The sequence below is a fragment of the Xiphophorus maculatus genome, chromosome 22 (assembly GCF_002775205.1).
Source record: "Xiphophorus maculatus strain JP 163 A chromosome 22, X_maculatus-5.0-male, whole genome shotgun sequence".
In the NCBI taxonomy this organism is placed as follows: Eukaryota; Metazoa; Chordata; class Actinopteri; order Cyprinodontiformes; family Poeciliidae; genus Xiphophorus; species Xiphophorus maculatus.
The window spans coordinates 13,688,969-13,706,318 of record NC_036464.1 but is presented as its reverse complement, the minus strand read 5'-3'; the positions used below and the strand labels follow the sequence as shown (position 1 = coordinate 13,706,318).

At 39.9% G+C, this 17,350-nt stretch overlaps 1 protein-coding gene across 4 annotated transcripts in view; it reads right to left on the bottom strand.

The window, feature by feature from the left end:
- Nucleotides 1–17,350, bottom strand: part of slit1 (slit guidance ligand 1) — a 95,551-nt gene that overhangs the window by 9,735 nt on the left and 68,466 nt on the right. For 2 of the 4 annotated variants that reach the window (XM_023327595.1, XM_023327597.1), the window contains exons 11-25: nt 15,747–15,818; nt 15,590–15,661; nt 15,285–15,428; nt 13,785–13,948; nt 12,901–12,924; nt 9,569–9,713; nt 9,401–9,475; nt 9,181–9,324; nt 8,951–9,094; nt 8,700–8,866; nt 6,707–6,839; nt 5,102–5,170; nt 4,943–5,014; nt 4,751–4,822; nt 203–274 (exon numbers count right to left, since the gene is read on the bottom strand). In XM_023327595.1, the coding sequence (XP_023183363.1) occupies nt 203–274; nt 4,751–4,822; nt 4,943–5,014; nt 5,102–5,170; nt 6,707–6,839; nt 8,700–8,866; nt 8,951–9,094; nt 9,181–9,324; nt 9,401–9,475; nt 9,569–9,713; nt 12,901–12,924; nt 13,785–13,948; nt 15,285–15,428; nt 15,590–15,661; nt 15,747–15,818 (1,569 nt within the window). The remainder of the gene's footprint in view (nt 1–202; nt 275–4,750; nt 4,823–4,942; nt 5,015–5,101; nt 5,171–6,706; nt 6,840–8,699; nt 8,867–8,950; nt 9,095–9,180; nt 9,325–9,400; nt 9,476–9,568; nt 9,714–12,900; nt 12,925–13,784; nt 13,949–15,284; nt 15,429–15,589; nt 15,662–15,746; nt 15,819–17,350) is intronic. The other 2 variants (XM_023327596.1, XM_023327598.1) reach the window with 1 other exon arrangement.

Below are 17,350 nucleotides of genomic sequence, written 5' to 3'. Positions count from 1 at the left end.
AATATGAAAAAGATAAGAAACATATATGGTCTACTGTTTTGGTTTGCTCATCACATTTATATCGTACCTTGTGCTGATCTATTTGAAAATATCCCATCAAAATATATTAGATTTTGTTGATGTAATATGACAAATTTACAGGTACTCGATTTGTAGGTACTGTAAGCTGCTGGGGAGCAAGAAAATGATTGTCAATACTTACAAATGGGAGAGGGAGGTCACATCGTTGAATATGCCATCTGGAAGCTCTGAGATTTCATTGCCATGAAGAGACCTGGAAAAAAAAGACAGCTGTCAAAGAACATCAAGGAACAAAATGCATTTCTGAAAATAAAACATTCATTTTCCCCATCTTTTATAAACACAAATCCCCTTTTTAAAGCAATTTATTCTTTTACAATTGGCTACTTGTAAAATGCTGCTTGAAAACTGCAAAAAATCACACAAATAGGAACAAACAAATAATCTGGAAAACTATTGTCTGGCCCACTGCTATGCATTTCTTTTTTCTTTTTTTTTCACAAATCAAACTGGAAATATCACGAAAAACCTTCGGGGAGATTCCACTGTTGTGTGCTGGTGGTTCTTATTTCTGGCAAAGTTTTGTGCAGCTGGCAAAAATATGAGGCTCTGAGAGTCTGGACCAGCCTGGTGTCAAGTTTCTTTGTGTGTTTGGTTGGCAGGGCACACTCAGAGAGAGGGGTGGGAGGGGGTTGGGGGGGTGGGGGGGGATGTAACCATTCCAACACATGAAGCAAAGTTAAAACAGTCAAGCTAATCATATTCATCTGGTCAATAGGGATTTTGTATTAATGTGCAAATACATCAGCATACGTTTTCGTTCGTTCAGACTATTTTGCATTTAGTCTGATTTTCTTGTCATTTCAGGAGCACCACTGCAGGCCTCAAGCCTCCAGGGCTTAATGGTCTGCTGATTGATGACAGCCATAATCTAACAGGTCATTACCACCTCAAATCCTCAGATGACCACAAGCTTATGTTACCACCATTCAGTCCGCACTAACAATACATGACACATCTGGGATGAAGAGATTTGTTGTGTGAACAGTTTCCGAATTGCAGCTTCCTGCATTGTTTGATGTCTCAAGTAGAGCTGAGCTGTGGAAGAGCTGGAGGAAAGTTTGCCAGTGTAAATATACAGGGAACTAGAGGGAAAATATACAGTGTAACATGTAGGAGTCAACATGTTTATTAGCCTGCGTGCCGTAGAGAATGCTTATTAGTGCAAAGTGAGTGGGTGGTTTGTTGTAGTCAGAGGATACCAAGGCCATGAAGCGATCAGTGTGGCAACCATGAGAAACCTAGAGGGAAAAAAGGAGTCAGGGAGGTTCCAGGAAGCAGCATAAGCTGCTGCTAAAATTCCTTTTTTGCTTTTCTGTTTCAAATCACAATGTTAGTTCGTACTCCCTACTACATATGGTTCTGATACCAATACCAGGATTTCAAAAATATATACTTTCAAAAATTACCTATGTAATTCCTAAGGTTTAAAATCCTTTTCAAGCGGTGCCAGAGATAATACCATTAGTGCACACTGAAGGTCAGTTGTTCCAGTTGACCATTTACATATGTGTACAAGTCTAGAAAATCAATCATAAAGCAGCAAATCAATGCAATTTAAGCATCAGAATGGAAAAGGATGTGTAGTCACCCAGATGGGGCTGCCAGACATTTTCAGAACAGAAAACTGAGGTTGCAGTTCAATTAGATTTCAACTGTGAAATTTAGATTCTAGGGTAAGAACTTAGTGTGAACAACATAAAAGCATGGATTTTGCTGCCTTGTGATGGTGGCAAAGGGGGCCCCTTGTTGCCATGTGACCATAGTTTAAGCACAGTCTACCTTAAGTGCTGTAGCCGACTTTGTTGAATCTTTGCCACAATAAATTAAGGCACTTCTGAAGGCAAACAGTGGGCAGACCTGGTATTAGAAAAGTTTATCTACCAAATGACTGAAATTACTATACCTCTAATAATATTATATTGTTCTCATCACTGCAAATATTTTTCACTTTACCGTTTTAAATAAAAGGAATAGAACGTGTTATTCATTTTGTTTTTAGACATTATAAAAGTCAGTGATTCTGTCAAAAGTTGTCATCCAGCCTCATGCTTAAATTCAACTTTGTCTACTTTGTTGGGACCATTTTCAGAACAACTAAACAGATTTCAATTATTTTAAAATGTTCTGCTATGCTTGTTCACCTGCTGCCACTTACTGCCTTGTTACAACATGTATTCACTGAGCTATATGGTCTTTACCTTCCCTGGGCCAATTCATGCCAGTCTTCACTTTCTACTCTGTTATTTCTCTTATCATACTCTTTCATATCACTGTGCCACTCAAGATGTTAATGGCCACGCCCTGGCGCTGTTTCATCTCACACACCTCACACCTAATACCCAGCAGGCCAATTAGCAGCTTATTAATCTGTAGCTCAAACCGCAACCGATACACACACACACATATACACACTTTTAATCAGTCCAACCCCAATCGCGCCACATGTATGCCAGGCTCTGACCACGGCTCTGTTTGAAGAACAGAGCATTAATGATTCTTCTCCTTTTTACTGCTGTGTAAAGTCAAAGGTGCAGCTTTATTAAGGCTTTGGCACCTCAGCATGTGTGAGAACATGTGAGTGCGTCCAGCTCGTAGTTGTAGTTGGCGTCTCCCTACAGTTTCGAAGAAGCTTCCAATGTTGAACTTTGAACCCTTTGTGGGGTCTTAAAATCAAAACTATTAAACAGACCTCATTGTGGTTTCACATTAGCTGCACTGCAAAGCCTTGCTTTGTGAAAACATGAACACCGACTGACATTTAATAGGAGACTCATGATTGAAACATCAAAGTTTTCTGCTTCACTTGGACTCCTGTCTGACTGATTGAGACATTGAGGTAGACTAGACGGAGTGTGTGAACACGTCGGTGTGTGTGTGTACTCCTGAGCCTGAATGGTGTGTGCAGGTGGGAGGGCCTCACATGGCGTCTAGCGCGCTCGCTCCGGGACTATTTCAGAGGCGAAGGTGGCGTGAGTGAGTCAGTGCAGAAATAACGGACGCAGCTTCATTAGAGATCAAAAGGAGCATGCTTGGGGTAGCAAGGCGGCATCGGCTAATGATGGCCGAGCTTCACTCTAATTCGTTCAGCGAAAGGGCTTTATGCTTTGTGTCTCATTATGATACAGAGCTTTATTCGAATCCTGCCGTAAAAAGAAGGCTTTGTTGAAGCTTTGTTGTCAGTAATAAAAAAGTGTGCCTGCTATGAGCACACATGGAAGGCTAAGAAGTCAACTCCCACACACACACACACACACCCCAACAGGCTCGCCGTCTACAGATCACAAGCATGAGGACTATTTAAGCAGATATAAATATATACACACAAAACCATACACAGTTTCATAAAGAAGGCTGCAGGACCTGGTCTCAATTTCTCCTCAAAGAACTGAACAGCAGATTGGAGTCAGAAGGTTGCTGCTTTATGCAGCTGCTGTATCTTTGGATGCACTTCCAAACACTGGTTTAATTTCGTCATTGTTCTGTCCAACTCATTTACTTTCTGCTCTGCAGTTATTTAGCAGCCCATGGTCACTGAAAGTGCATAAAGACCTAGTGACTTCATAAAGGTCCTGAGACAGAGTTGGATGCATTACAGTTACCAGGCCAAACAAATTCTCTTGTAATCAGTGTCAGAGTGATTTTGCACAGTGGCGGCCCTTATTGTGAGGTATTGATGAGCTCGGGCTGCTAAGATGCAAATACGAAGACTGGGAAAGATATCTGAGCATGACTGGGAGTAGAAATCGGAACAAGATCCTGGCTGCTACCCCCATAGCTGCCATTTAGACAGAGAAAATAGGTCGGAGTGTGTGAGGGCGTGTGTGGATATGAGTGAATTCAAAAGCTGTCAGAACTGTTTAGACAGATTCAGTCCTCGGGAGTCAATCAAAGATTCTCTGCATCTGCACAACTATTGCTGAAGTCAGCAGGCGCTTCAGAAATGTCCTCCTTAATGACTTGTTTGACCTAAAAGTGTTTCCTGTCTGGTTTAAGAGTCTGTTATCTTTTTTCTACAAACTCAGTTGGTAACAATGAAGCTGTTGATCGGAACTAAGTACTGAATATATGTAAGAAAGATTACAGTTTTTTTATTCAATAAAGAAACAAAAAGGCAATTAAAATTATATTGTAAAAAAGTAAAACTAAATGCAGCACAAGCTGACCTTTTACATATTTTGTCACTTTATAACCATGAATTTCAATATATTTTATTAGAATTTTACAAAGTAAAATTCTAATAATTTAGGTAGGTAATTTTCTGACCTACCTAAAGGAAAGCCTGTGCAAAATTAACTCCACAGAACCATGAACATACTGTCCCCATCCTAAAACATGTCGTTGGCAGCTTCATGCTTTGGGGATACTGTTCTTCAGCATAACAATCGCCAGAAGTTGGTGAGAGTTAATGTGAAAATGGATGGAAATAAACACAGCACAGCTCTAAAAGAAAACCATGTCACAAGCTGAAAAATCCCCCACTGTCACATAAAATCAAAAGAGGTTTCAGGGTAAAGCTTGGAGTTCTAAAGTAATAAATTGTGAAAAACTTCCAAGTGATCAGACTATTTTGGCAAGGCAGTGTACAGACAGATCGGTATGTAATATATTAAAAGAATATGCACAACATGGAGATAAAGTATTTAACCTCATCTATAAACAAACTCACAGCAGTCGCAGTGAGTGCAGTCCACTGAAAGCCATTTTGGGTATACAGCGCAGAGAGTTGTAGCTCAGGATTCTGCAGATAAAAAAAAAAAAATCACACATGTAAGAATAACTTTTTTTCTCTTTTTAACTTTTATAACCAAAATTTAACAACAGCTCTTTCTTCTGGCAACTAAGGCTGATCAGGACTTACAGAGTGGTCAGTTGACTCATATTAGCAAAGGATGAGTTGCTCAGAGAGTTGATTTTGTTGTTGCTCAGGTCACTTCAAGGAAAGTTCAGAAAAAATAAACATATTTACTATGATGATGCATGCAGCTTTTATAGTATAGGCAGGCAGAGTAAAGCTTACACCAGCTGTAGGTATTTGAAGGAAGCCAGCTCCTTAGGAACAACACTGAACTGGTTGCCATCAAGATACCTAAACAAGAGAGTTTTCAGTTCAGTGGAATCCAAAATAGTTTATTTACGAGTACAGCCTAGATTCACCAAAATTTTCTAAAGTCACTTTACACAGCAAACAGATCTAATTTATATTCAGTACATTATCCCACTTGGTAAAAAAATAAAAAAATAAAAATGCCATTTGAGTAAATGTAGCGGATTGCATTGACTCCAGCGATCCCTGACCCAGAACAAGAATGTAGCATTAGTGAACAGTTGCACACAGTCATATTTTCCATGAAAAGCTAATTGTGAACAGTGTAATCTCCCTGTTATAGCCTGCATACTACTCTGCAAACAACATTTTTATTTGCATCAAACAATATATGGGTGGCAGCGTGTTCACAGTGAAAGTCTTGCAAATGAAAAACAATTCTGTCAAACAATTGTCAACTGGTATATGGAGGACATGCAGGAGAATGGTTTATTGTAGAATATTCATACCCGTTAACATCAGGGTCTCACTTCCATAAGGTGTGGTAGTGATTTAATCCCATGTTGGATAAAAAGAAGCAGAATATTGCTCTCCATATGCACTTTATGTGAGCTTTTCCGATTTTAATGTATGGGATGTATTTCTTTAAATATGAACTAGGAAAATGAGGTAATGGTGAAACAGTCACTGATCCCAGCACTTCTAGTTGTGACTGTGATACGAAGACTGCTGCATGTGATAACAGTTGAGGCCACCAAAGTCAACATTATGCCTGCAGGAAGGCAATCAGCCCTCTGACTGCTAACACAAAGTCCTACATGCAGACTGTCATGTTGATAAATGGCTCATTTGAGTGCAGCCCCCACTGAGCAGAACTCCAGGCTCCTGCTATTGTTGTTGACTGCACAGAAGGTGGGAAGGGCAGCGGCTGGAGTAGAGGGGGGGATGGGGTGCAGTTAGTTAGCAGGCCTTTAGGTTCAGAGGTAATGAGAGGTAATGATGGTGCAGAGGACACTTGGGATAATGATGGAGTAGCAAACTCTCCAGATGACAAGATGAAAGCCCTGAACAGAGGGGTACACCTGGTCACACCTGCTGGGACAATGACAGGCCTTAAGGCTTGCTCAGCGTGTGTGTGCATCACAAGAACCAAATGAGGCAGTATTGGAAAGTTCCAGACTTGTTCCATTCCCTCCCCTTTCCATTGAAAACTGCTCATTAAAATGTCCTGTTGCTCCCCTTTGCACTCATGGACAGGCTTCTGGCCCTATCACAAATATGCACACACACACACTCTCTCTCTCAGACATCCTTGGCTCTGAGTGTGAGAGTGACATCAGTGCCCAGAGGGCAACAAGGAACACAGAAGAAGAAAAAGAATGTCTGGGAGAATGACTGTAGGGTTTATTGACTATTTTCCTCTCCTTCAAGTGATGAGATGTTTTGTTACCTTTCACTTGTTCTTCAAGTGTTAAAACCTCCCTGTTACTGTTTTTCACATGATCTCCCTCAGGTTTAGACGAAAACAATAGAAGTAGAAGATCTGGCGTCAAAGTAAATCAATACTGAGACACTTACAGTTCAGTCACATTCCTGGGGATGCCTTTGGGTAGTGTGTGGAGATGCTTGTTACTGCAGCGCACCACAGTCTCTAGGCAAGAACATTCGCTGGGACACTGGGGTCGAGGAACACAGCTTGACTCCTCTTGGCCTGTTAAAAATATAAAGTCAGTAATCAGGAGGGAAGTCGTGCTAAAAAATGTGCAACAGCACTTTACTTAAAGAGAAAATATCAAACATAATTAAGATATAAACCATTAGGTTGTGTGTAAACACTCAACTATTTTTATGTGACAAAATGCTCAACTAATATTATTTGCAAACATATGCGATCACATTTCATATCTTTGTAAAAGATGTGTAAAAAGCTTTGACACATTGTGAGTACATTTATTCAGTGGGGATAAATAACACAATTTTAAGAAATAAATGTTTTTGAATAAAATAATTGGCTTCACAATTAATAACGAATTTACTAAAGCGCTTAAAATAAATGTTACCAAAGCTCTTAAACTAAAACATAGTGCGACTGAATTTCAACAAATTTCCCTTTAGAAGTTTACAATTTACTGTGTCCTTGACAGAGACGCTTCTGTCTTCTAACTACTCACTACTAAGCTGGAAAAGGACCAACATTTGTCTTCGTGGTAGGAAGGATAATACGGCAGTCAAAAAAAAAAAAGAAATCTCTTAAGTCCTCTATTATGGAAATGGACCAAAAATGGGGGTTATGGGGTCACCGGGTTTCTATTACACATCAACCAGTTGATTGGGAATGAAGCCATATTATTCTTTTTTGCCAATAAACACACCATGGATATGAAACAAAGGATGAAAATGATGAAAAAGTGTAAGAACACCTCATGACTGTGGTTAAGTATGGTGGATTATCTACTGTGCTGTGGGTCTGTTTCTCTTCCCAAAGCCCTGGATATTATTCTGTTTAGGTGCGTAACAACACTAATACCAGCTCTGCCAGAAACCTAAACTTATGGCAAAATTAACATAAACGTAGTCCCCTAGACACAAAATCAACCTTCTTTCAACTCAGTCTTCAGACTTAAATGGTTTGGAAAACCTATGGATGAGCTGAAGAGGAAAAGCATAAGTGAGGACCCAGGACTATGCATGACCTAAAGAGATTATTGAAGAGAAACGGCTAAAGATCTTAATGCTCCAGCCTTGTAAAACTTTATAGCACAGGTTTTATTAGTACTTTCCATTCAGAAAACGGTGGTTGTGCAGAAGTATAAATAATTGTACTGCCAGGAATTTTGTTAAAAACAATTATTCTTAACAAGACTTTAACCTGTGTAATGAATCACTGTACTGAAAATAGAGGTAAAATTTTACAACAAGTTTCAGTGAGTGATTATACTCCTGCCATAATGGATGAATTCGTTTTAAGGCTTTTTACACATTTCTACCAGGGGAACTATTAAAATGGATGGCACTGTAGCTTAAAAACAAGATATCACAGTAAAAGTTGGTGAAGCCATGGAGAAAAGTAAAAAATAAAAAAGCAAAGCAGAGCAGGGAATGGGAGGACTCCCTAACGTGATATCGATCAACAGGAGCAAAGAATGGAAGCTGCCTGAGGCCCAAAGACAAGCTTAGCAGTCATTCAGGTGCAAATAGGCTGACTCGTCAATAAGACAAACAGCTCAATGCTATAACTGCACTCAGCGCTGGATCGACCGGCAGCTTAGGAACTGCTGAAGCAATCTATTCAGCAAACAAAAGAGTCACACAATAGTGGCCATTATTCAGGATGATTCCAGATACATTTGTCAGGTCTTGTTCAAAATGATTGTAGGTAGGAGAGAGATGTTAAAATCTATAAGTCAAACCCCAGAAGTTACCTAAACACAAAGTGAAGGATATCTATGATATTGGCAAAACATCTCTCCCTTTAAGAAGAGAAATAACTCAATATAGAGTAGAGAAGATGCTGTTGTAATTTGCATAGCGACTTACAGAAAAAGAAGCTAACTTAAAACATGGCACCCACCTTCCTCACAGCGAAAATCTGGCAGAGCTACATCCTGGAGGGGGATCTCCTTTAAGAAGGCCGGGCGCTGGCAGCGAGGATTACCTGTCACAATCTTTCTGCTCCTCAGCCAATCACCAAGCCACGCCAACCGACAGTCGCAGTTGAAGGAGTTGGCCAAGAGGTTTCTGAAGCAATGATAGAGCAAAAGGGGTTCAGAGCAATAAGACCAGAAATGCCAGAACAAAACTATATACAACAAAGAGTCTTACAGAGTAGAGAGAGTCTGCAGCGTGTCAAAGGCCCCAGGAGTAATGGTGGTCAGATGGTTGTCGTATAGAGACAGCAAACGGACGTTGTGAAGCCCTGTGAAACTGTCGTTGTGAACACAACTGATTTTGTTGTTCCTCAACATCCTATGAATATATCAAAAGCAAGAAGAACTATGAGCTGTTTTCATGGATTTTAATTGTTTGATTCCACATGGTTGTACGTTACTCACAGCATGCGAAGTCCCTCGAGGCCTCGGAACATCCCGCTTCGAACTGAGTCAATTTGATTGGCTGTGAGGTGAAGCTCAAAGACGGACGATGCACCTTCAAAAGCTCCATCCTCGATCTCTGTGATCTTATTGTTACTCAGGTTACTGTGGTTAAAAAAATGTCTATGTTACAATTACAGGTTCTATTTAGAGGATGATGATGATAAACAGTTTTACTCACATTTTCTTGAGTTGGGAAAGGTTCTTAAACACACCGGTAGCCTCAAGAGTTGTTAGTTCATTATTGTTAAGGCGGCTGAAGAGGATGAGATATATTGTTTGAAAATGTCAACATTAAACACACCTTTCTCTCTGCAATTTCAAGATAGTGGTGAAAGCAATTCCTTACAGTTCAGCTGTGGATGCAGGGATGTGTTCAGGGATCTTGGTGAGTTTCAGGTTGGAGCAGTCCACTACGTTGGACTCACAGCGACACTTGGGTGGACACACAGGATCAGTGTTGCAGACATTATTCAAATGGGTGTCTTCTGTACCTGAAGGAAATAATATGTGAACATACTGTTACACTCAATGGACAACTCACTAAGTATGCTTGTTTAATGGCTACCATGGCAAATGGTAAATTAGCCAATCCCATGACAGCAAAGCAATCCATTTAGGGATCTTGACTTGCTGATCTACTGGGTAAGGAAAAAGACTCTCTTGCAGAATACAATTTCTGCACACACAACACACCAAGCCTTGATATGAATAGGTGACAAGACCAGCAGCAGATGACCACAGATGGCCCTGTCTGTTAGCTGTGAACAAAAAACTGAGGTTGTAGTTCCAACAGGGTTAACAAAATAGGACAATAATAGCCTGGAGAGATATTGCTGCTAAATTTCGATTGCTCACAGTGAGATTTCAATGATGGGGTCTGAATTTGTCATGAAAGCATGGGTAGATCCTAAGTTGTATCAAGTGTTCAGGTTAGTGGCGATGCAGTCGTGTGGAAGATATTTTTGGGTTGTACTACTTTCTTAGTACAACCCAGTCATATTTTAAACATCAGATCTTACGTGAGTATTGTTATGACCACTATGTACCCGTCTCGTAATGCTATTTAAAAGTGGATTCATCGTGGTTCAGCAAGGTGTACCTAATAAATCGACTGGTGAGTAAACAACAACACAACCCTTATATAAAATTCTTTCTCCATTAAGTGCATGGTCACATGCTCACTTTCTTTGTACATGGTCCTGCTGTGACCTAAGCAGCACTCCTGGTGTAGAGATCTCCTCTACACCAGGAGTCTTTATAGACATCTTGCTGTGTGTCTACTTCTCCAAAATGAGGACAGATAAATTGGCGAAGAAGAGTTATTCCAAAGAAGCAACAGAGTGGAAGCAGTGGGGTCAAAAGAAAGTAGATCAGGGTGCTCAGATTCAGTGACGCAGAGCGCTCAAAAGGATGGATGTTGAAGGAAAGGTACGAAGAGAGTGAAGCTGAAAAGGCAAAAAGTCGATACATTAAAGAAAGAAGCATTAAGAAAGAAAAAAAATGCATGTAACATGGGATAAATAAAAGAGAAATGCAAGTGTGTTGTGTTAGAGAAACTTTATAAAGAAAGAGCAAGAATGGAGCCGCAAAGGGAGTGTGCGATGCTTTGCTGAACCTCCTCTGTCTATGAATAGACGTTACGTGCCAAAAAGTGTGCTGCCGGTTACATCATGGATTCTTAATAATGGATCAGCACTGGGAGTTACTTAGAACAATGTGTCTGTGTCTCTGCAACTCTGCATTGTGTCTCAGTGCAAATGCTCCATTTAGAGGGTACAGCCCAGGATTTTCTGTTGGTGTATTGCTTGGTGTGCCATTCTGTTTTGCAGCAGTGCAAAAATATGCAAGAGTTTAAAGATGACATCAGTGGGAAACCGTGGGGAGCACAAACCACATTCGTGGACTGGAAAACCATAAATAACCAGAACAAAATGATATGGTTGAGTATCACCAAAAAAAATCTACCCAAATAAAAGATGCAGGATTACAAGCCTAATCCTAAACCCTAATCAATGACATTGAGAGAACTGCATTTAGAGAAACAAATTACACATCTTCCCCACATATAGATTTTTTTCCAACATAGTGTCACTTCTCTATTGTGTCTAAGCAGAGGCTGCAGACAGATGTAGCAACACTAGTCATTAAGGAACTTTCTCTTGTTCACCCAGACAACAGGAAAAGGCATTTCCTGCTCCAGAGGAAGCAATGAAAGTACAAGGAAAGGTCTTTGATCTTGAGGATGTGGAGGAGCCAGGGGAGATTTCGTGAGCCTGAGTCATCTTCAGCGTCACAAGTGCGTGGCAGCGACACTTTTACTGTTGGCAGTTTTACAGAAAAGTGCAAAAAGCAGAGAGCAGTGGAATGAGTTTTTTTTCCTCGCTTGGAGACGCAAAATGACTCATCACTGGATGATGATAACTCCCTGCAGTCTGGTTGTTTTTTAGCAATGTGTTCTGCACTCATGGACTTTGTGTTTAGAGCTTGAATGTACAAATGGTGGGGGATTTTGTTAACATTGATGGAGGGTGAAATTCTCATTAATCGCACTCCACTTTGATCTCTCCAGTGCTTTCAAAGTCCTCCCATTTGTTCCATAAGTCAGCTAGGAGCTTTATCTTAACTTTGCATACAAAGGCACATTCATTTACATAGAGCAAGCTGTACTGTATTGACAATGAATCACACAAGCATACACAGCAAGATTAGCTCTCACAAACACAGACTTTGACACACATCACTGCTCCTCCAAGTTATTTTCTTGGAAGTGTTCTGGTTAAGGAGTCCGGAAACATCCCCTGATAGGATCTCAGAACTCTGGTGGGCTTTATTTGCTTTAGCTTTGCTGATACAGAGGGCACACTTTCTTTCCCCTCTTTTCTCAGCTCTCTCGGCGACTTTTCCTTTTGGTGACTGTCCAAAAGCCAAAGCAAAGACACACTTCCTTTGGACCCAAACTGCTGGGACTGTTAGGAAAACAGATCCTATATTGAACATATGTGCTCACTCATATTAATCATAGCTACAAGTATGTATAGTTGAAACCAGATATTTACATGCACTACATGAAAGGAACTCTTTCCATTGCGCCTGAAAGAAATGGTGTAACAGACTGCAGTTTGTAGGCCCCCTTGCTTAAAAATACACATTTTCAACTCTGCCTACAAATTTTATATGGGACTGAGATCAGTATTTTGTGATGGCCACTTTAAAGGGGAAATATAATGCATTTTCAAGTAGTCAAGTAACATGTTACCTTCAGCTGTTATAAAAAATGCTGTATATATATCAGATATTCCTAAAGAAATGTTGTAATGCAAAAAAAATACATTCTGTCATTATTATAAAAGCATTACTTTTCTTTCACTTCACTAAACTCACTGGAGTTTCTGGCTGTAATGTGACAAACTGAAAGTTTAAAAGGCATAAATACTTTCGCAAAGCAGAATAGAAGACATGAACCAGAAGTTAAACACAAGGCAACTTCTTTATACATTATCCTTGTTTTGTTAAAGGTCTGGTAATTCCAGTTCTAAAGGAATCATTGCAAAATGACAAACTGCAACAGATGGATTTCATGAAAGGCAATGGAAAAAAAAGAAGCAATGGTGTCACTACAAGGACCAAAGATTCACAGTGAGAAATAATGATAGGTGTGAAAATTCACAAGCAACTCACCTGGGATGACGTATTGCTCTTTGGCTGTGATGGAGGAAAAACAGAGGGACGGATGTCAGTGAGGTCAGATGTGCATAGCCGTGTCACTGCTATGCATCAAAACAGTCATATATAGATGTTATATATGACGGCACATGATCAAACAGTGAATCCAGTGTCTCCATATTGTTCATGGCAATATGGAGGAACTAGTGACAAAGTACAAAGGTGGTAAATATTTTGCTGTTGCTAAGGAAGAGAGGCATGAAGGAAAAAAGGACAGTGAGAAAAAAAGGCACATGAAAGACAGGACATTGTGAAAAGGAAGGAAGGTGTGTGTGTGTGGGGAGGGGACAATCAAAAGCAAAACATGGAATCCTTTTTTCATCAGATCCTGCCAAACAAACAAGGCCATAAAGAAGTGTTAAACCTCAGCAGTGCATGGTGCCAGGCAGCACAGTACAGTGCATAAACACAATAGTGGGCGAAAGGTGGGGGGAGTCAGGAAGATGGAGGCAAAGTGAAAGAAACCTGAGCCTGATGATGGGCAGGTATTCAAACTCTAGCATCTAACCCTCCCTTGAACTGATCTCAACTCTCTGTGGTGTACATGTAAAACCAGATTCTTGTTCTGGATATCCAGGAACAGCGGAGAGAAATAATGCCAATCTTCTCGGCATAGTCTGACAAGAGAGACTGACTGAGGAGTACTAGCACAGGCCTTGGTAGCTCTAATAAACCATTTAATAAGCAATGATCACAGATTAAATACCTAAATTACTGAAGAAACAACAAATTACTGTAGTCCCAGAATACTGAAGGTAAGAAAAAAGATGTAAAGCGGAGACAACAAAGCCAAAAAGGTAAAAAACCCGACATGTTTGGAGACACAGCCATGAGCCTACCGGAGCAGCGGAACTTCTTGCTCTTAATTTGTCCGATTCGTTTGTTTGCGAGGCGGCGTGGACTGGCACAGCGGGCGCCGCTGGTCTCAATCGGGTTGGAGCGGAGGTAGTCTGCAAGCCACTTCAGATTACAGTCACAAATAAATGGGTTCTGTGCCAGGTGACTGGAGGAAGATAAATGAGTACACAAAAACATGATTAATTAGAAATCACACATTTATTTAGTATTTTGTGTAACTTAGTCCATTTATTTAGTAATCAGCAGCACTACCGGCACTTCATATAAAGCTCAAAGTCATAGGGGTTCACATCCATAGTTTCCACTCTAAACAAGTGATTTATAATCTATAATTTTAACATGCCAGCTGGTACATAGATTTTGAAGCAAAAAACCTTCTGAGACACTTAATGGAGCCTCTGAAGATAGGGTACCATAGAGTACAGTTATTAAAATCACTACTATTATTGACATGACTTTAGTTTGACAAACAGGATAGTAAATTGTTGGCTGAATACATGCACTATCTGATATCCCTAAATAAAATGCAATACTACCAATTCCAGTCAGAAGTCAGTTAGAAAGTAGTCTGCCTGGGTGTAATTCAATATTATTATAAATACAGATGTTCTGTGAAGGCCTCAGAGGTTTCTTAGAGAACTTTATTGAGAAAACAGCTTCATGAAGACCAAGGAACACAGCAGACAGATCAAAGATAAAGTTAGGCAGAGGTCCAAAGTAGGGTTAGGTTATAAAACAATATCCCGAGCTTTGAACATCTCACAGAGCAAAGTACTGTTTCTTATGAATAGAGAAGTTGGTCAGAGTTTTGACACAGAGAAAAACCTGAAACAAATCTGTTTAAGGCAGATAAAGATTTGGGCCTCGGGCAGAAGTTCACCTTCCAGCAGGGCAACAGTCCTAAGCAGTCAGCCAAAGCTGGAAAGGTTTAGATTGAAACAACTTAATGTGCTAGAATGATCCAGCCAAAGTATAGACATAAACTGTATTGAAACTTGACTTGAAAACTTTGAGCTATTTTTCAAAGGCAAATTGGGAAAATGTTTTAGGATCTACATGTGCAATACATGTGCAGTATCTCCAACCGTGGATCAAAATACAGAGTTTTCAATTTTCTTTTATAAACAAAAAATATTTTAACATAATGTTTCCTTTTTTCCCCTTCCTCTTTCTGATGATAATTTACTTTGTGTTGATAAATTGTATAAAAACCCAATGAAATCCATTTTAAGTTGTGGTTTGTAACATGACAAACTAAAAAATCCATGGGGTTTTGAAAGGCATGATATATTAGATTGTTGATTTCCAGGTTGCAGCATGTGCATGCTAAGAAAATAAATGTTTTTCACTTTACACTTTGTAATTCCATTTCTGTGTAGGTGCACACTCCAGTAAGTAAACGACTCCTGTGTTGCCTCATGTTTTATAGTAAAGGGCTGCAAATGTGTCAGAGTGAGTAAATCTGTTTGTGTTTGACTCACAGGGTTTGAATAGCTCGAAGTGAAGTGAAGGTGCCCTTGGCAAGAGTTTGAATCTTGTTATCATACAGCGATAGCAGGGAGAGATTTTGCAGATCCTGGAAGGCATTGGCACGAACGCAATGAATCTTATTGGCATTCAGCAGCCTAAAAAGGGAGAGGGAATAAGGGAAAAAAAGAGAGGGAGGCAGCTTGTCAAAATGTCTCTGAATATACCTGGAAAATCCAAGCAAAGTTTATTTGAAAGTCATTCCGGGTATTCAGTAAGTCTGGAGAGTATCAGCAAAGTGCACAAGAGTTCGACTTACAGCAGTTGCAAAGAGTAGAGGCCGTCAAACACACCCTTCGGCAGGTCGGTGATCTTATTTCCATACAGCACACTGAGGATTTGTGGCAAGCGTTTTAGACACAGTAAACTACAATCAAGCAGATTTTTATGCTCCAACTGAGCTTTGGACAACTTACAGGGAGTTAAGAGAGCGCAGGCCCTGGAAGGCATCAGGAGCTATCTCAGAGATCTGGTTGTTGCTCAGGTCTCTGCATAGAAGAATAACAGAGTATCAGACATAGAACTGAGAACGATTGACAAAATTTTACCCACATAGGAAGATACTGATACTGAAGTGTAAACTGGATAAACATAGGTGCCAGCCCACTTCATAGCACTATTTATAAACAGAACCTTGCAGTTAATCTTAGCATTTACTTGGATTATTTGTGGCCTAACAAGCAAATCCTTCACTGTAATATGTAAGAATGTGACGGCTGAGGGCTGAAATCCAAAACAAGATACAGTAGACTGCCTCGGAACATCACCAATTTTAATAGGATCCACAGGCCTCTCCCCACAGGATAACCACTAAGCCTCTGTACCAATGTGTGCCTGTCTGTGTGAGTAAATGCAAAAGTAAATGAAGAACAGTGGGGGAGAAGGGGAGAAAGACATATGGAGAAAGAGACTTAATGGAGTATGTAGATTCAACTCCAGCCGACTTGATACCTTTGAAGGAAAATCATCTTGTGGTGAGGAGGGGGGATATTTCCTCATTTGGGGGTAACAGCTAAATAAGGAGCCATTTGTCTTTTTGCAAGTGCTGAGGTTTCCTGGAAATGAAATCGAAGTTTGGGGGCCAGCATATGCAACGGTGTGTGTCTGTAAACTCAGACACTGTGGTGTTTGTGTATATGTCGGCGTGTGAGGGCTGTTTTAGCATCCCTGTCTAAAGGAGTGGTTCATGTGTAGGTCATTCAAACTGAGGCAAGGTGGAAGAAAATGTGTGTGGGTGGCTTTACTGGTGCATAGGTTAGCTGAGGCTGCAACTAAGGAATGAAAATGCACATAAAACTCATAAATTAACCTTTAATTATATAAATGATTAATTTAGCATTCTTTCCACATTTTGATGCACAGTTACTGTCTACACACTGTTTAGAGAGGATATGGACACAAACAGTAAGAAAGTGTACATAGCCAGGTGGATCAACACAGACATGTAGACATACAATGTAAAATACAGAATCAGCAGCTCTAACAGCAGTAGCAGGTTTGTTTAACAGAACAGATGGATAACATCATTTCTGATAAACTCTGGTTCAGGTTTCATTAAGTTTAAAAAAATATTTACATTCTAACTATAAACCCTTTGGGAAGATTATTTGGTAATAAATTAAGTGTTCTTTCCAAATATCTTTGTGCTAGGAAACTCATGACGCAATCTCAATTACAATTCTTTTGCAGTGTCCAGTTTCTTAAAACATATAACTATCCTTGTCAAGTGGAACTGAACTTAGCAGAAAACAGCAGTGTTTTTTCCTTACTGACATTTTAAATGTGATTCAACCCTCCCAGTATGTAGGACGCAATGAGATCTTCCTGCAAAAACTGCAAATAGAAACCCAAGGAATGTTTCATTTTTTTCCCTCTTGTCTTGTTACAACCGCAAACTTAATGAGAGATTTTATTAAAGCTTATACATTGTAGACAAATGAACAAAATAGTAGACTTGTGTAGAACTGTGATGTGACTTGGAAAGGTTATATGGTTTTCAACATTTTTTTGCAAATAAAAG